The following is a 19,740-nucleotide window of genomic DNA, read 5'->3' on the forward strand; positions in this document are numbered from 1 at the left end:
CCTGCCAGACCAGGGACTCTCAGCCCAGAGAAGCCCGGCTTGCCATCAGTCAACAGTGAGGCCATGAGATGATATTTTTGAGTTAGGCTCAGGATAAAGGGCTTGCATTTTGGTAGTTTCAAGCTGCATCGTCATCTTTGCTTTTTAAAAATTATAGCATTTATTTTTTTCTGATTATAAACATTTTATGTGTTTATCATACGATTTGGAAGATAAAGGGGAAAACAACAAAAAAAAATATCACCTATATTCCAACTGCAAGAAGTGTATTAAAACATCAGTAGTCGTCGTTACTCATTTACAGGGAATATAAAATGTTACATATATCCATATGAATATCCAGACTAGATACTGTTCCATTATACCATAACTTTTATGCATCAGTTTTTATATTTGTATCTGATTATTTCCTTAGTGCTATTTGCTGATAGGGAAAATTTAAAGATTCCTGACAGTAATACCAAATGGTTCCTTAGAATTGTACCAAATTACACTTTTGCCAGCGTTGTAAGATTGTGTAGCTCTCACCACACCCTGTTTGTCACCCGGCGTTTTGATTAAAACAGAGCACCTTTCTCCTACCTTTCTTTTTTACCCAGATATCTTCTGATAGTGGTGTGTGTGTGTGTGTGTGTGTGTGTGTGTGTGTGGTGGAGTGGCCAGTCACAGCATCACTCTACTCAGCCCCGTTTCCTGAAGCTTCTGAGGCTCCACCTCATCCTCTGGTCTGATGCAAGTTGAAGAGAGACCGTTTCAGTGGGTGACTGACTTTGCAGCGTGTCTGATAATCAGGAAGCGTGGACACTGCTGATAGAAGAGGGTTTCTCCCGAGTAGTCCAGCAAGCCCTCCACCTGGAGGTGTCGAACTTACTACATCCGGGCAGGAGGCAGCCTGGCAAAGTGCTTTGGCAAAGTGGCCAAGCAGAAAGGAAACACAGTGTTTTAGAAGGAACTGCAATGCAAAATTTGGTATGGGGCAAGAAAATGCCCCACGGACCTGTATCTTTCTAAATTAGAACTAATTCAGTGGCAGAAATTGTTCCTTTGAGTTGTGGAGTTCTGGGCAAAATTTGATTTTTGTTTTGGGTTTATAAGAACATTTTGAGGATTCTTGACTCTCAGGGTTGGAAGGGACCTGAAAAGATCTATCTTTATTCATTAAATAATGGAAAAGCCTATTTCCAAAATACGGAACAAAGGGAAGGCTCTTTGTTTTCCTTCAGAGCGCCCACGCTTTTGCCTCATCTACCCCGTTTGCTTTCCAGCCAGAGTCAGTAAATTTCACTTTGTGCTCAGGATTCGAGGTCGCCTTAAATTAGGAGATTATTTGACAAATCTAGACGCTTTCAATCGAATGATGTGGTGGCCACAGCTCACAGACATTGATATTCCTGGGAAGGTTCTGGAAACCAGTGAGGCAGTTTCACAACCATCCTCATGACAGAGCTGTAGTTGGGGTGGGAATGTGCTCCAGCAACGCGAAATGGCTAGAAGTGAAAGCCGGTCCAGAAGGTCAAGTTTTGGGTCTGCCACTTACGTACAATGTGAGCAAACCCCATCCACTTCTAGCCCTCCATTTTTTTATCTGTGAAATGAAGGGTTGGTGCATCCATGCTGAAAGCTCCATTCCTGAGAGGGCCCATCTTTATCCTGTGAACCTCCCGACTTCTCTGATACCGGCATGAAGTGTGAGGAGACTCCACAGCTGGCTTCTTAGCTCGGGGTCCAGGAGCTGCGGGACCCTGTGTGGGGGATGAGAAAAAGGGCCTCACAGGGGGTCTGCGTGCACATCTGGGAGCTCGCTACACCTCCAGCAACTAGAGAGGAACCACCAGATTATATCCGTCTCTGTTCCTTATTCCCTGGCACAGGCTTCAGCCCAGGGAGCACCTGTCAACCTGTGGCCACCAGCTGCCCAGGTGGTACTGCAGCAATGCTGGCACCGCCATATGATCTAAGGACTCCTGCGATAAGATCTCTTAAGGAGCTGGCAAGACCATAGGCTAAGTCTACAGAGGCTGTTAAAAATGGGCTCCTTCCTTTTGCCTTACATTCTGGTTCTGGGGTACCTGTCCTTCACGGAACTATTCTGGCTTCCCTGTCATGTAAGAGTATTTGAGGAAAGCTCACAGGTCAGATGGTGTTCTGGTGACTCTGTGTTCTGGTTCCTGGGGTTGTTGGGGACCTTGAAGGGGAGGTTTTGACCTCGCTGGAGACCCTGAATAACAGTGGCCCCCACTCCTCTGTGCTGGGAAGGAGCGGGGCTGCTGGAGACAAGGAGCTGGATCTGATAAGTTTGAAGAATTTCTGCTCAGGGTCTTTGCTAAGTTGGGAAATGAAGACCAGGGAGGAAGATGAGTGATGAGAAGAGAGCAAAGACCAAGGTCAAGCTCGCCAGCTGGCTCTGCCACCATCCTAGGCCGTCTGGACTGAAGCAGTCCCATTGCAGGAAGGAGTAGCAAGAATCCAGGGGAGAGACACCTGGTTGTAATCTGGAATGTTGTTCCTTGTGCAAGGGTGTGACTAGTGTTTATCATACATTAGGCCAGTATTGGAAACCACTCCATTTTCCTTCCCTGGCTGGTAGGTAGGAGGAGATGGAAACAGATTCTACTTGGGGATGAGTTTCACTCCTGTAGCCTCTGGGGCCACCAGGGCAATTGTTGCTGCCATGTGGTGAGACTTTTTCTGGGATCATCTTTTCCAGGGTGTGGGCTTTGCAGTCACAGACCTGGGGAGGTCTTGGTTGGGTGTCAGACAGTCTCAGTTCAAACTCCAACAGTGCCACTTGCCAGCTAGGGGACCTTGGTAGATTATTCAGCCTCACTGTGCCATCAGTTTCTTATCTGTCAAATGGGCTATTCATAGGCCTTGCTCAGGGAATGTAAGTGCCATGTACCCTGTAAAGTAGGTTGCTCTGTGCCTGGGCAGGAGAGCTCTGTAAATACTGGCAATGGTGATGCTACTGAAACCAATGCCTGTTTATCCGGACCCTTGTATTGATGATAGCACCCCCTCCACTTGGTCAGGGGACAAGTTCGAGTTCCCCTTCTAAGGACCTCTGTTACCTGGTCCTCCCTCACCCTGGACCCCTGCCAACCTCACCCCTTGGTATTCCTAGAACTCTCTCTCCATCCTTAGCTTCATGTGCAGAGAGGAAAGTGCAAGATTTGTAGTGAGAAAAGCTAAGTGCTACAGCCCCTGCCTATAACCATCTGAAGAGACCAGATTAACACACACGAAGTAATTAGGATTCAATAAAAACAGTTTGTGAGGTGTTGCCACAAAATAATAAGCCTTTAAAAATCGATCCTACTGGGACCTCTGTGGGCAGTGAGTGTTCTCCTCCGGTGAGAACCCTTGGAGGTTATTGACACACACCTCAAAAGCATTTGCACGAGCTGGGAGCCTCCTTTATAGCCAGGGTGTGGGCCACAAGCAACCCACTGGTGTTTCTTTGCGATTAAACCACTTCTTGGATCCAAAATGGGGTCACCCATCTTAATCTCCTGCATCAGTCACTAGATTGGGCTTTGATTTTTCATCTGTTTCTAAAATAATCCAAATCCATTATGAAGAGGTGCAAATGTGTCATGATTCAGGAAAGCCAAGAGAATATTCGACAGGCTATATTGAAAATCCCAGAATTTTAGAAAACAGCTTGAACAATTACAGCATTGTTGGAATATAAGTATGTCTTAGTGGGACCTCTTTGAAGAGGGTCATCCATACAGGGTAGATAGATTCTTGTGGTTTGTTAGGAATTATGTATAGTCACGCCTCCTGGTAATGAAGTGCTGCTGTCTGTAGCCACTGGCAGAGGTAGGGAAGGGAGATGCCAGTGGTGGGTCAAAAGTTCTGCCAGGGTCGGAGGATTTTTGGTCTTAACCCCTTCGCTTTCTAGCTATGTGACATTAACTGCCTGATGTCTCTGGGTCTTACTTTCCATGTGTTAAAAATGGGGATAATAGTATCTGTCTTGCTTCCTTAACAAGGCTTTTGAGGAAGAACAAATATAATTATGACTGTGAAAGCACTTTATTTATTTATTTTTTTAAGGAGGGCGCACCTCACAGTGGCCCATCTGGGGATCGAACCGGCAACCTTGGTGTTATTAGCACCACGCTCTAACCAACTGGGCTAAATGGCCACCCCTGAAAGCACTTTTAATTGTGGACATAGCAACTAATTTGAGTCACATTATGCATTGGCTTTGACCATGGGCAAGACATTTCTGTCTCGGAGCCTGTTTCCATGTCTGTCACATGGATATGGTGATGTCAGTTCTGTCCACGTCCCAGTGTTGCTGTAGGGGTGGAATGAGTTAATCCGCATGGACAAGCTTTGTAAACATGTGTGCGCTGTGTGTGTTAGTCACTAATGTCTCCCAGAACACGTAGACACCATGATTACGCCGAGTGAGGTGGGGCTTTGTGAAGAAGGTAGATGCAGGAGGATGAGTGGAAAGTTGCCGAGGAGGTGGAGAGAGGGAGAACATTCTAGGAAATCTCAGCGGCCTTTTGCAGTCCTCGCTCTCTGTGTCTGCTCTGCTGCCTCTGGTTGCTGCGAAGAGCTCTTTTCCATCTCCTCTCCCTCCCCCCAACTGGGGTGATCTTCCCAGTTCTTCCCTTGACCTTCTACCTCCAGCTCAGATCAGTGGACATTTATTGAGCCCCTCCTATGAACCACAGTCTCTCATAGGGACATAGACATGTAATCAAATATGTTATCATTGTATAACAAGATAAAACAATAGCCAAGAGGGAGAGTTCTGTCTGGGGAAGACTTCTTGGAAGGGGTGGCCCCTGAGCTGGTTGTGAGAAATGAGTCAGGTTTTGCCAGAAGGCCAAAGGAATGGGAGTGAAGCATTCTAGGTGGGGAGGATGGCAGGAATGGAGCTCAGCTTCTCCTATGTTCCCTGAGGGGGTGATTCCCAGAACTGTCTTTCTTCTCTTCAGAAACCCAGTTCTCTGCCTTCAGATGCCTGCCAGACATACATACGTGTTTATATGCTTCACTTTCAACACAATGGATGATGGTTATACATGCAGATATGTCTCCCCTTCCTCTTCCCAAACCCATCCTCCCTTTGCTTATTAATGGTCCCATTAATCTCTCTGCTGCACATTCAAAACCTCAACCATCTTTGTCTTGCCTCCATTTCTTCCCTTTTCTTAGTCACATGTGATCACCATCAGCTCTTCCTGTCCTCCTTCCCTCCTGTCCTCCCTCCTCCCCTGTCTTCCTTTCCTCTTCTGAATGCTGTCAGTACGCTTATTTCCATTAGGACAGTGGGCGACGTAGGCTGTCAAGTTGTAATACCCCGTTTGCGTCATGAGACTGCAGTGTGGGTCCAGGTGTCCGTAGAGAGGTCCTGGAAGCCCCCTGAGGGGTCTGCCTCCATGCTTTCTGACTTTCCTTGTCAGAAAACGTTGCCTGTTCTCTGGAGCTCTCGGTCTTTGTTTTGCTCTTTTCTTTTTATCCTTCGCTTTTCTCTATTCCCATATTTATTTTAATTGTAGTAGGACACACCTGGGTTTGGGTCTCATTCTACTATTTACTGTGTAACCTTGGGCAATTGACTTAATCTCACTACACCTCAGTTTCCTTGTCAGAAAAGCAGGGATAATAATGGTACCTACCTCCCGGGGCTGTCATAAAGATTAACTGGGACAATCCAAGTGTGTCGGTCGGCGCCTGCAGGGAGCAAATGCCACGCACATTTGGGCTGCTATAATAATAAGCCTAATGGTTACCTGACTCTGGTAGGTGTCTTTTAAAAAAATTCTCCCTGGCTTTGTTTCTCCCTCTCTCTGTAAGTTTCTCCCTTTTGTTTTATTTCTCTTCTCAGCCCCCTTCCTTTCTTCTCCCTCTGCTTTCTCTCTTTTTCTTAACCTGGGTATGGCATACAACTGACTTTTAAAATAATTGGTTATATTTGAATCAAGTGTCAGGTTTCCCACTGTTAATTTTAAAAGCCTTTTAGTAAACTTTTAATTTATCTCTTTAAATAGATTTCACTCATACAAGCCCTGAGGGTCCTGGTGGGCCCACGGTCAGCATCCCCCGGTGACAACAGTGACCCTGCTGCCTTCCCTGTCCCATTCCAGGCCTCTGGCCCCTTTTCCCATGACATCATTTCACGTGTACATTTTCTAACATTGTCAACTTTCTAGATACAAGATGTTTCTGTGATTTCCTTAGGGTCCAGGGCCACTTCACACAGGACTGTAGAATACATGAACCGCAGAACTTATAAAAGTCAGCCGCCAAGGCCGAGTGACTGTTTAAAGCCCAGGGCCCCATCGTGCAGTTCGCCCCTCGCCCTCCCCTGTAGCGGGCCCCTCTTCCTGCCCCCTCCTCCCGCACTCCACCCCCCTTCCTCCTCGGAACCAGGATGTTTTTCCTTGCCGTTTTATTGTTTCGCTAACCTGGCAGGCCTCCTTTGGTGGAGCCCTGCCACCAAGCTTCCTCTCTGGGTGTGAGCGCATGTTAGGGTGACAACACGAGAGAAAGGGAGGCCTGCTCCCCTTCCCTGGCTGCCCCACCTTCACCACCCGGCACCACAGGGAGCTTCCCTTTGCTAAAGACCCTCCTCTTCAGCCCCTCTGCTGGGTGTTTCTTTTTCAAAGGCTGAAGGGAACTAAGGAAACAGAGGCACAAGGTAGACACCCCCCCCAACCCCCCCCCCCACACACACAAGGTAGGCACCCCCACAGAAAGCCTTTTTGTTTACTTATTTAATTGAACGGGAATCTTCTGACTTTGGACCCTAGGGCTTTGTCTCAAGGATTTTTTTTTTTTTTTTTTTAAGCCTATAGAATTATTTTTAAAGCAAAGAGCTTGAGGTCACTTGAGGGACCTTCGTCTTTCACTCCTGCCTGGGTAGACTGCCTCACTCATCGCCCCCAGGCCACCTCAGGGGTGAGTCCATTTCTGGAAACCTGACCCCAGACTCAGGTCAGCCCGCGTCTGCGGCCTGCCTTACTCTCCACAGAATTATCGGTGGGACAAAACCTGACTGTCTCCCAGGGAGGGGAGGATAATACATCTTGTAAACTTCATACTTTTCATTACTTGAGGCTGTTCCAGGGGAATTTTTTTTTAAAAATACAGATCATCGATCTCAAGTCCAAATACTTCTCACTGTATATGGTTTTTCTTAGGGCCGCTCCTTTCAAGGCAAGAACAAGGAAGGAAACGAAACTCCCCATGAGCCCTGGACAGTTCAGATCAAGGGCTGAGCCTTTTGTTCACACAAACTCATTTGGCTCCTAACGTCCCTCCACCCAGAATCATTACATCCGCAGCAGCGTTTCAAAACACAGCCCAGAGTGACCTAGTTGAGGAGGTGGCTGCCTTGCTGGTGAGGTCGCAGCCACCTTCCCCCTGTGACCCCAAGGTTCCTGCGTGCCCCCAAATATCCTCCTGGTCACCATCCGGCCTGAAATCCCCCTCATTTAGAGGATTCCAGGGGTGAATGCAGTAAGGCCAGGAAGGCAGGGGGGCCTCCATCTGGAGGGGAGGGCGGCAGCCGGGCAGGGAGGACGGATGGCATTCTGCTCTCAGCCCTGTGCCCTCCGGACTCCGAGGGCACCCTCTGCCACCCTCTGCCACACTGGGCCACTTCTTACTCCCCAGTGGCACTGTAGGGCTTTACTTACATGATTCAGCTTTCTTGGAAGCAGTCAACTCCTCGAGGTAGATTCCACCTTGTCTTGTGTATCGTTGATGCTCAGGAAATATCTATTGTTTTATTGTGGTAAAATATACATAACAAACAATTTACCATTTTAACCATTTTTAAGTGTACAAGTCATTGGCATTGAGCACATTCACAGTGTTTCCCAAACATCACCATTTCCAGAACTTTTTTCTTCCTTCAACAGTCTGAATAATATTCCATTGTATGTAAATACATTTTGTTTATCGGTCTGTGGCTGGATGGGCCCTTGGTTTGCTTCCACTTTTTGGCTGTCGTGAACAGTGCTTCGACAAACATGGGTGGACAGCTATCGGTTTGGTTCCCTGCTTTCAATTCTTTTGTGTATGTACCTAGCCGCGGAATGGCTGGATCATATGGTAAATCTAGGTTTACATTCTTGAGGAATTGCCAGACTGTTTTCCACAGTGCCTGCACCGTTTTCCATCCTATCAGCAATGCAAGAAGTTCTCAGTTTCTCCTCATCCTTGTCAGCACTTGCTGTTTTCCAGTTTTTTGACCGATAGCCATCCTAAGGAGTATGAAACAGTTTTTTGAATTTACAGATGCCACTCACTGGCTATATAGTGGATTTGGAACTGTTACTGTCCCTCTTGGGCCCAGTCCTCTCACCTCAGGGTCAGACGAGTTGGTTCCTGTGGTCTCTAAGGAGAGGGATGGGGCCACCAAAGGCAACCCAGACAATTTCTCAACTTGGGCCAGAATGAAGGATGCAAACACTATGGATGCCAGCTAGTGAAAAGGGCCACATGCCCTACATTAGTGTGGGAAGAGCTGGCTGAGCTGCTTCTCAGTCCTCACTGGTTTTCCTGTGGGTGGCTGCTTAGGAAAGATCCGGGAATGAAAGAGCCGGCTTGGATCTGTGTTCTGCCACTTATTTGGGGGTCACCCTTGGCCCATCACCTCCATACTGAGCTTCCGCCTTCTCTTCTGTAAAGTGGGGTAAGAATCCCTGTCCTGCTTGCCACTCAGAATGTCAGGATGTGATCAGTTAATTTAGGCCCCCGAAATTATCCTACAGAGCAGGGGTGTCCAAACTTTTTTCAACGGTTTTCACCAAGGGCCATATGTGGTAAAACACACAAACAGCCGGGCCACTCACTCGAGGTGAAGTACGTATTGCCTCACCTGGTTTATTTAAGTAAACTAAATATATTTTTGGAATTTGCTGCAGACCAATTAACAATGGATCGCGGGGCCGCAGGTTGGACACCCCTGCTGTAGACAGTGCTTTGCAAATTGTAACAGCTCTGAGAATAGGAGCATCAGTTCATTCTCCCCTACATTTCCTGTGGCCAGTGTCTTGCTCTTCTTGCGGTTTACACATACCAAAAGGGGAATTAAAATTAAAAAGAGTACTAGCAGTCTCTTTTTAAAAAGCTCTCTTCTCCCCTCCCTACACGAACAATTGAATCTTAAGAACATTTGAAAAAATTACAAAGAAACCTGCTCTCACAGGTATAAGATCCACGCTGGTCTGTAGAACAGCCCTCCTAGGAGCGGTGCCTAGGTTGACGGTCCCAGGAAAGCTCCAAGGGGGCGGCAGCGATGGGGAATTCCATAGCTGAGGGGCAGTGTCTTATGGTTCCAGAGACTTCTCCTGATGAGCCTTCATCCCTAGCAATCTGACCGTCATCTTCCATCTACCAGGTGACACTCTGTAAAGTCCTGGGGACTTTGGTTGACTGGTCTCTTCTTGCAGCCCGGATGTCCACGGCCTCTCTCTGCTGCGTCTCAGCTCTTACGCCTTCCTGGCCCCTACTTTTAATTTTGTTCTGTCCTTCTTTTGTCATCTGTGTCTTTCACTGGCTCTTCTCCTCCCTCCAAATTCAAGTTTCCCTTAATTCAGTCCTTGGCCCTTGCTTGTTCCTGCATATGTCCTCTCCTTGTCCTTCCTTCTAATCCGTGGTCCCCAATCTTTCACTGCCTGTTGGGCATTTCCACTTGAAAGTTACAGCCTCCCCCCAAATTTCACATTTTGAACGCTGACTTTTCCTGTCCCTCAAACTCGTTCTCCATTCTGCCTCCACTCTTTCTTAATGTCCTTCTTTTCATTACCCAGGAGAGTCCTCTCTGAGCTTGAAGCTGCTGTAAACGTTCTCTTGTGCTGTCTTCCAGCTAATAACATGCAGCTGTTGTGAAGCCAAGTCTGTCTGATTCCAAAGCCCATGTGACTCCTACTGTCTCCTTCCTCTCAGGGAGAAACAGGGCAGTGCAGAGGGTTTACCGCTGACGTTTGAAGGCCAGTGGGACATTTCTGTCCCTGCTCACTGGTCAGCTCCTTAAAGCTCCATGTCATGGAGTTAACTGAGGTGTGGTGGAAAGACACCTGGGTTCAGATTGGGTCTCTGTCATTGAGCACATGACCTTGACCTTGACTAGTCACTTAATCTTTCTGCCCCTCAGTTTCCCCATGTGCCGTGATACCCACTTGACCGGCCAACATGTGCATTAAATGAGATAACACATGTGAAAACACTTAGCACTTGGTGGGAAAATCTGATTCTACAGAGAGGGAAGTGAAAAGAAAGGGGTGGTGCTTCAACTCTGTGTCCCCGAAACCTGAGGTTGTAGCTGGCAGCATGTGACACAGGGTCTGCTGCAGTGGTAGGCGGTGCAGTGTGGAGGCGGGTTGGGCCCCCTGGGAGGAAACTGCCTCTTTGGATGACACAGAGCAGTCTCCGTACACGCCCACTCCACTGCGCAGAAACAATGCAAGTTGAAAAACCCCAAATCATGAGGTAGGTGGGTAGTGAGGAGCTGACCTGTAGCAGCTGCTACCTGGGAAATCCTACTCCCGAGCTGTGCTAGCGTCCCTGATGATGTTTGTTCACAAACAGATGTTTCGGGACATTAAGACACTACAGAAGTGGAAGTTGTCAACTTGGGAGAAAAATAACAAGGCAAAGCAATAAAACTCTTGTTAATTTAATCTCCATTCATGGTACAAGGGAAAGTGATGGCCTGACACAGGGAGCTGAGCATAGAGGGAAGGATGGTATTTCCAGCTCAAAAGATACCTGTGAACTGGGACATCCATCGTTCAACATGGCACTAGTTGGTGTGGTTCCCCCCGGATGTGGGGTGGGGGTGGTGGGTTAAGCAGTTGTCTCCAACCATCAGGGGAGAGGGATGGGTGAGGTGAGTAGTGCCTCAGGGTGCCCCTCATACCCCAGAAGCTTCCCCTGAGTGGTATGGCACAGCCCTTTCTCCTCATTCCCCATTCGTCCCAAGCTCCGCAGCCTTTTCTCCAGGGCCATGTCTCTTCTCCACCAAGAGTCAGATCGGGTTCCCTGATACCTCCCCCTGCATGTGGTACGTCCCTGTTGAGTCCTGTCCTCTTGACTCCGAATTCCTCTCCCACTCAGGGCCTCCACCTGTGCTGAAATAAGAGCCGCACCACAAACAAGATTCAACCACAATAACCTAAGCAACTGAGGACTTCTGAGAGGGTTTGTCCTTTGACTTCAGTACATGTTTTAGCATGTGACCCATTGTTCTCCCCGAGATACAACACGAATGCTGTAAAAGCACATGGGTGTTCACAACCCAGACCTCGAGGGGTAGAGGGGTCGGGCTGGGGTGCCACCTGCCCAGCCTGCCTGCTTCGTGAATGCTGTTTCTGAGGAATCCTTCCTATTGTAGCCAATACAAGAGGTAGAAGGGCATCCAAAGTGAAATGGGACAGTGGGATACTGTTGCTTTGGAACCCCAGGACAGTGACGTCAGGGGCTTCTCTGCCAGAGGTGGTGGCGGCCCTCACCCTGTGCCCCCAAGTTCTCCCTGCACTTACTAGGTGAGTGTCCTGGAGCAGAGCTAGAGGGAGGCACCAGCTGCCCCAGCAGCCGCTCAGCCAGCCTCGGACCTTTCAGCACACTGCACTCCTCACTTCCAGGAGGGCCTGGGGGCCTGGGTGCTATGGGTGATTTCACCTCCGGGACCGGCTCTGATCTGCTGCCTGGAGAAGGATTGGGAGACTGAGCCACAAGTGATTAGCAGGGCCGCCCAAGTCATCCCCACATCTGTTTGTTAAAAGTTAATAGACCTAAGTCCATTTAATAGCTCTAATGTGTACGGTGCTGTACCAGATACTGTTGAGAGCTCTCACATGTGTGTACTGTGTTACAGCCCAGTGAGATAGGTCCTGTTATTGTCCCCATTTTACAGGTGAAAAAGCTAAGGTGCTGAGAAATGCGGTATCTCGTCTGAGGTCATAGGGCACGTAAGGTAGAGCCAGAAGTCTCCCTCAGACAGCCTGACTTGACCCACAGTCGGTGTGTTACTCACTGCCTCTCATGAAGAACTGAATTTCTAGATCCAGGCGTGGAGCTAGAAGCAGGCTCTTTTTCTTCTAGATGAGAGGATCTTTGCACAGAGAACACGGATTCGTAGGGTGTGGGTAAAGCAAGCAACTTTTTATGCTGCCTCCTGTGTGTAGGGAAAGAAAGTGAAGGATCCTTAGATAAAGAGGGACACTAAAGGTAAGAGTTTCTCACCAGTTTAGGCAGCTATGGCCCCCGTGACGAAGGGGAAGAGAGTAGAGGTGGCATCACAAGCCAGCAGGGCTCTGAGGTCAGCAGGGCCTGGCAGTGGCAGCCTAGCTAGGACTGTGTCTTGTTTCTAGCTGCTCTGGGGAGATGGGCACTGGCACCTCTCCTTGATCAGGCCACCAGCTAAGGCCACAACTGATGCTGAGAGTGGTGAGGTGTCTAGAGGCCACGTGGCCCAGACACAAGGAAACTCGTCAGTCCTTCAGCTGGGCAGTGAAAGGCCACTCACCTGCTTATGTTTCCGACATGGCACAGGAGACCAAACCCAAGTTGCACGAGCCCACTTTATATTTAACTCTACAGGCTTCCCCTACCTTAGGAGGCCGGTCTGGAGACCAAAGAAAGCCTGTTACAAGGTGGCTTCCACACCGGGAGTCCTTTCACCAAGATACCAACCTTTTTTGTTCTTTTTCTTAGGAGACACATTTTTTTTTTAACGTGTTTTTAATAACATGGGATCATATGTTCCACACCATTTTATAATTTACGTTTTCACTTGACAAAAGAACGTGAGTATAATACATATCTAAAACGGTATCAATAATATATTTTGGTCAGTTTTTAAAAAATTTATTGTTTTGTAATTAAGTTAACCAACTCCCTATTGTAGAAATTTAGGTTATTTCCAATTTTCATTATTATAAACGATGCTGTGATAAACTTCCTTGTGCCTGAAACTTTGTGTACTTCCTTAATAATTTCCTTGGAATTAATTTCCAGAAATGGAATTCCTGGGTCAAAATACCTGCCTATTTTTAAGGCTTGTGCAGTGGATTGCTAACTTTCTCACTGTAAAGTATGTGCCATTTAATTCTTACCAATACTGCGTGTAGGTGTCCGTGTTCTATACCGGCGATGATTGTAGATATTATAACTTTTTAAATCTTCGCCAATTTGATAGGAAAATGGCATATATAAAAATTTGAAAAGGTCAAACTAGAAAAGTTTGGCTTTGTATTTTATTTCTTTCCTACAGTCCTTTCCTATGTTTATTCTCCACTTACACATTTTCTTTTGTGTACTGCACGTTCATGTTCTTTGTCTATGAGATGTATATCGCAGGAATTTGAGAGTTCTTCATGTATTAAGAATGCTGAACTTTTATCATGCGCGACAGACATTTATGCCGGTTTGTTATTCATCTTTTTTTAATTTAATTTTTATCACACTTATACATCCTTTAAAGATCAACTGTGTTTTATAAGGTTATTATAAAAACTCTGATCACTTCTACCATCATCATTTCCTGCTTCCCAGAATCAACAACTTTCAACCCTTTTAACTTCTTCTTTAGTAATTACATCCATATCCCTAAATAACATGCTTCTGTTGCTATTTATTGATTTTTTTGTTGTTTTGGTTTTAGGCAATATTCATTGATTTCTCTCCATGGAAATTTTGTATCATTTCAAGCAACATCATTCAGAAGTGATACACTCCTATTTCTATTCCTTCAGGTTAGATTGAGGAACTTTAAAGTGCATTTTTGACACAATTTAAAGTTACCCTTCTGCACAACATGATTTGCATCATCCCCTCCCAACTTATGTTATCCAGGATTTGCTCTGTGTTGTTTTATTAATCCCCAAAATGAGAAATTATTTTTATAAACTCAGTATTTCTTTAGAATTATGCACGCACTTAACATTTTTTCCCCTCATTATTTCTTGTTGTATCGTATAGCTTTCATCTAGGGTTGTTTTTCTTCTGCTTGCAATAAATTCTCCATAATTTCTTTTAGTGGACATGGGTGATAAACTCAAATTTGACTGAAAATGTTTCTGTTTTAAAGTAGTCTCAAGATGTTTTTCAAAGATAGTTTTGTTGAGTATTCAATTCTAGGTTTTTTTTTCTCTCAGCACATTGAAAATATTTGCCTACTGTCTTTTGGCTTTCATGGTTGTGTTTGAGAAATCAGCTGTTCGTCTAATTGTCATCTTCTGTAGATGATTTGTCATTTTTTTTCCTCTCGTAGTTTTTAAGACCTAATATTCATTCTGTGATTTTCTGCAGTTTTACTGTGATAGGGGTTTATATTTCCTTTTTATTTAGCTTTCTAGGATTTGTTTGGCTTTCTTAGTCTGAGGATTCATACTTTTTATTAGTTCTGGAAATTCTCAGCCATTACCCTTTTGAATGTTGTCATTTCTTTTTTCTCTCATCTCCTAGAACTCTAGTTAGATATATGTTGGACTCTCACTCTATCTTCCTTGTATTTTCACCTCTTTTTCATATTTTCTATCGTTATATAGCATCGGCATTTTCTTATCATCTGCCTTATAATTCTTAATTCTCTTTTTAGCCATATCTAATCTGCTAATGAGTTTCCTAATTTCAGGTAATTGTATTTTTTCATTTCTAGAATTTCCATTTAGATTTCTTTCAAATGTTTTTGGCCGTTATATAGTCTCTTTTTCTCTCCTTTTCATTTTCTAATTTCTTTTCATGCAGTTTTATATACTTATATTTTTTGTCTGATAACTCCAGTATTTGAAGTCTTTGCTTGTCCAATTTGCTGACTTTTGCCCATGGATGCTTTTTTACCTTGTACATTTTGTGATTTTTGACCGTGATCTTTTATTCCTAGAATTTTATCAGTGAATGACAAAATTGGATTGAAGGTATATTCATCCAGAGTATTCACATTTGTTTCTGCCAAGTACTTGGAGGCATTGTATCTCAAAATCACTTTTTCTACCCCATTAATAGAGTGTGTGTGTGTGTGTGTGTCTGTGTATTTGAGATATAATTTATATACCATAAAATTCACCCTTTTGGAGTATGTAATTCAGTAGTTTCTAGTGTATTCACAAGGTTTAGAACCACTTTTAAACACATCCTTGGCTTGAGGTTTGGACCACACAGGTGTGGTGAGCTTGTACTTCACATGAGGGTCAGCTTTATGGTTACAAATTCTTGGGTGAGATTTATTTTTCTTTCACCTAAGACCAAGATTGAAGGGCCAGATTTCCTTGCTGTCTCCTTCTACAGGGCAAGCTTGTTTCTGTTTCCTTACACCCAACGTATAGCCCTGGTCCCAGCTTTCTACAGGAGTTTCCTCTCAGATACCCTCCTCAAGAGTTTTGTCTGCTGTCTCCTCCATCCTTGTGGCGAGCAGACCAGAAGTTGAAGGTCACAGAAGTTGAATAGATGCCTCAGGGCAGCTGCGGGCTTCAGAGTTAGCTCACCTCCCTGAATACCTCTGTGAATTCCAGTTCTCGGTTCATTTTTGGCCTCAGAAGATTTGATTCTTTACTTACTTGTCAACTCAGCAACATTTAGAAATATTTTTAAAAAATATTTTATTCAGCATTTTTCGTGGCAGAGTTATCAGGATGCTGCAGGACTATTGTCTGCCTTTTAGTTTTGTTTATAGTGTGCATTTTTGTCTTCTTGCATCTTCAGTCAACCCTCCAGGGAGAGAGTGTGGGTCAGTGCTAGCCATGTCCTGTCTTCACATGGCCACTCTTTTCCTTTTGGAGACTACAGTGAAATTCCTTGGCTTGACTAGGGTCTGGGACTTCCACTCCTTGTCTTTGAAGAAGGAGACGTTGCTGCTTTCTCAGGCCCAGCCACACTTGTCGTACGGTATAATAGAAGTATACCCCAAATTCATTTCCTTCCCTTTGCTTGTGGCTTGCCGGCTTTGGGACATGGGTTTTGAATCTCTTCCGCCTCCCCACAGTCACTTTTTTTTTTAATATTGTCAGCCTTTTTTATTTTTTTATTAGTTTCAGGTGTACAAAACAATGTAATAATTAGACATTTACACCCCTCACAAAGTGATAGCCCCCCTCCCCCAATCTCCTACCCCTCTGACATCATATATATACACGTCATATTTATACATTGTACATAATAGCTGTTACAGTTCCATTGACTCTATTCCCTGTGCTGTACTCCATCCACATCCTGTGACGATATATATATATATGGTCATAATCACTTTTTTCCTGGCTTCTTTTGAGAATAAGTTCTCTCATTGTGCCCAGTTGATCAAGAAGATAAAGAAAACATCCTCAAACCCTTTCTTTCACCTCCTCTCTGGAGGCCAGCTTGCCTTGGCAGCTCAGATAGGAAGAACAAAGGGAACATGTCCTATGGGTCACTGCTATCTACACCCCCAGAGTCTCAAGTTCAATTTAGGGGCTTTGCAGCTACCCCTGGAAACACCCCTCTACATCCCGTTTCTGGATGAGTGTACGCCTTGCCTTTCTGGGGCTGGGCCCCAGAGGAGCCTAGATGCCTGGGCAACTTCCCTCCCCCTTCAGGAAGCTTCTGTTAATTATCACTTACAGGAAACAGAATAGGAAGCATGAAAACAGTAATCTCAAGGGATTGGGGGAGGAAATGATTCCCTTAGGAAAGTTTGTCAGTATCTCTTATGGAAGTTTTTATAATCACCACCCTTCCAACGCCACTGCTTCTGGTAGGAGTAGACCAGAGTGAGAAAAGTGAAAATCATTCATCTGGAATTGCACAGTCCAATATGGTAGCCACTCGCCAAATGTGGCCACTGAGCCTTAAAGCATGGCTAGAAAAATTCTCACAGGATTTTAAAGGTTTAATACAAAAAATGTAAAATATCTCAGTAATTTGTAATATTAATTAGATATTGCAATGATACTATTTTGGATATATTGGGTTAAATAAAATAGTTATTAAAATGTCACCTTTTTTTATTTTTAAATGTGGCTACTATAAAATGTAAAGATACATTTGTGGCTCACTTTATACATCTCTTGGCCAGTGCTGAGCTAGGAGATAACTTGTTCCTTTTGGGAGTGTGTGTGAGTACATACGCGCTCACGTGTTTGCGCTGTATTTTGAGCCTGTCGGTTCTGCCTGCAGCCTCTACTGGTCAGATGGTTGGTCATTTCTGCCTGACTCATGTAGATAGAAGTGACTTCATTCATTGCCACAGAGGTTTCTCAACAGTACCCATGGCTCCCAGCACTAAGCAGAAAGAAAAATATCATTCCCAAAGAGAGAAAATCAAAATGGGCTTTTCAAGGAGCAGTGGAATCAGCAGTAACTTCAGATGGTCCTCGTCCTCATCATTGTTTTCTCTAGAAACTCATTCAAGTCCATGCCCCAATTAGCGCATGCATTCCATATTCACATCCGTAATAGTTTGGATGTACAGGGACATAGCTCTTAGAATGCTGTTTGCTTTTTTATCTTTCAGGGGCTGGCACCCCCGCAGTGGCCTGGCTCTGACTTCCAAGCTGTGGCCGTAACGTGTAGACTTCTCCAGAGTAACAGGGCAGCTTTCGAGGCTTGGACTTGGGTGTCCCACCCACCCAGACTCTGAACCCCCTGCCTTGATAAATGACACTTAATACTCCAAGATGATTTTCCGCTGTGCCCCATTTTACCCTCAACTTTAACTTCATTCTCATGTTTCAAACTAATGCCCTCTTTGCCATCATCTTGAGTGAAGTAAATAATCACTTAAAAATCTTTTCTGACTAATATAAATACATTCCTAATTTATAAACTTCAAGTAACAGTTCATATTAATAAGCAACATTTCCTCAGCACCCCTGAACTGGAAATAAGGCAGAATAGGAGGATTTGCTCTAACGCTCCTCTCCAGCACGTTATCTTCCCGCTGAGCACAGGTGCCTGGTGACTGGCAAGGGACATGACCTCTCTGGGCCTTCTTTGCCTCCCATGCAAAGTGGGGGTGATACTAAGAGCACCTACTTCCGACATTGTGCAAGGATGGAATGAAGGGGTGCATGCTAAGTGCTTGCATCAGTGTTTGGCACGGACACACACAATTGCTATTACTATTTCTTTTTTTAACAAAACGAGATCGTATTCTAAATTCTGTTTTGAAGCCTGTTGTTTTAACTCAATGGCACCTGTAGAATATCTTTATTTTATTTTATAGCATCATTTTAATGACCTCTTAATATCTTTTCATGTGGCTGTACTGCAACTGGTTTCATCTGCTATAGGATTTTTAGTTTCTTCCTTTCCTCCTTCTCTTCTCTTCCCTCCCGCCCGTCCTATAAAGTTACTGCATCACACTTATTTACATTTACTAAGGTTTTGGTAATATTGCCAAACCCTTCATGAATTTTTCCGGAATTGTGCATGTCCCACCTCCGGCCTGTGAGAGCAGGTCTCAGGATTAAAAGCTGCCAGCTTTTACCGTCTACCACCAAGAAGGCACAGTTCACAGCCTTGCTACTAATAAAGAGCTTCCTACCCTCCACTCACATCTGACCTCGTCCCCCCATCCCCCTCTTGGAACCTGCCCAGATGCCAGGGGTGCAAGTCCTCTTCCCTGAGCTGCACGTTGATCTCTTTTTATCAATCTTCATAATTCTGTAAAATTTCCTCTTACTGTAAAATTTAATCCTATATACTATTGTTGCTTCATAATTTCTTCCACTGAATTACAAGGATAATTACTATGGGGGGTGGGGAAGGAAAGGTGAAATTATTCTATTTGAGTCCACTTCCTTATTCATATATCTGCTCGTGGTGTTGTTTCTGAAGGTTTTCTTCTCTTTGCAAAAGCCAGCAAGTTCTCACTGATCCATTTTCTGATTGTTTCAGCTACTGTAAGGAACCATTGGGCAGAAAACAACACTGAACCCCACATAGAAAACATCACCTTTGCTCAGAATCAAGTGGACTTTTCCACAGTGGCTTCCAAAGAGGGTGTGATGGTTCAGACCCCCAGCAAGAGACATGCTCCTTCAGATGCTCCAGAAAACTTTACTCCGCAAACTGAAACAGCACACGCTAGAGGAAGAAACAGCTCTTCAAGGAGAACAAATGTCACCGTTTCCCCTATTGGGCCTGCGATAGCGACAGCTCTGACTTCCCAAAGCAGCACCTTAGGTCAGTGTATGCTGCTGATGCTCATTTCATTCATGTATGTCCAGTCCTAGAAAACAGAATTTCTGCCAGTCTCCCCCTCCCCCGTCCTGCGCCTCAGCATCCATTTTAGGTCCTGGACTGGGGCTCAGTCCCATGACTTTGGCTCCATCTGTGGCACACTGTGGTTAGCAGGTATGAGTATAGACCAGACAAGGGTGCAGATTTGCTGGGAGGCCTGTCCAATCCCATGGAACGTGTCCTCCATGGCCAGTCTGGATCCAAGCAGCATCCAGCTGCACTGCCACACGCTGCAGGCTCACAGGTACCAGGACTGGTGGGCCGCGTGGTTGCATGTTTGTGTTGAAGTGGCTCAAATGGTGGTTCTTACTCCAGTCTGTACAGCTGGTGGTTTGCTACTTTTACTGTAAGATGTCAAGAAGGGGCTGGGTCTGGATAAGCAAGATTTGATTGAGGAAGGGAAGACAAAGAAGTCTAGCGTTGATTAGGTCCCTACTGCATACCAACATGTCTAGTCTCTCAGTTCTCACAGCAAGCCGGTGAGGTCACATTATTCTCATCTTAGGAATTTGGAAACTACAGCTCAGAGAAGTTAATTCATCCAACGGG

The 19,740-nt window shown here is 45.2% G+C and overlaps 1 protein-coding gene across 3 annotated transcripts in view; it reads left to right on the forward strand.

Annotated features, from left to right (window-relative positions):
* The window catches only part of HEG1 (heart development protein with EGF like domains 1), an 82,444-nt gene that overhangs the window by 7,265 nt on the left and 55,439 nt on the right, over window positions 1-19,740 (forward strand). For all 3 annotated transcript variants that reach the window (XM_019738982.3, XM_074330619.2, XM_074330622.2), the window contains exon 2: window positions 18,847-19,134. In XM_019738982.3, the coding sequence (XP_019594541.3) occupies window positions 18,847-19,134 (288 nt within the window). The remainder of the gene's footprint in view (window positions 1-18,846; window positions 19,135-19,740) is intronic.

The sequence above is a fragment of the Rhinolophus sinicus genome, chromosome 17, assembly GCF_057876585.1.
Source record: "Rhinolophus sinicus isolate RSI-liver-muscle chromosome 17, RSI-T2T, whole genome shotgun sequence".
In the NCBI taxonomy this organism is placed as follows: domain Eukaryota; kingdom Metazoa; phylum Chordata; class Mammalia; order Chiroptera; family Rhinolophidae; genus Rhinolophus; species Rhinolophus sinicus.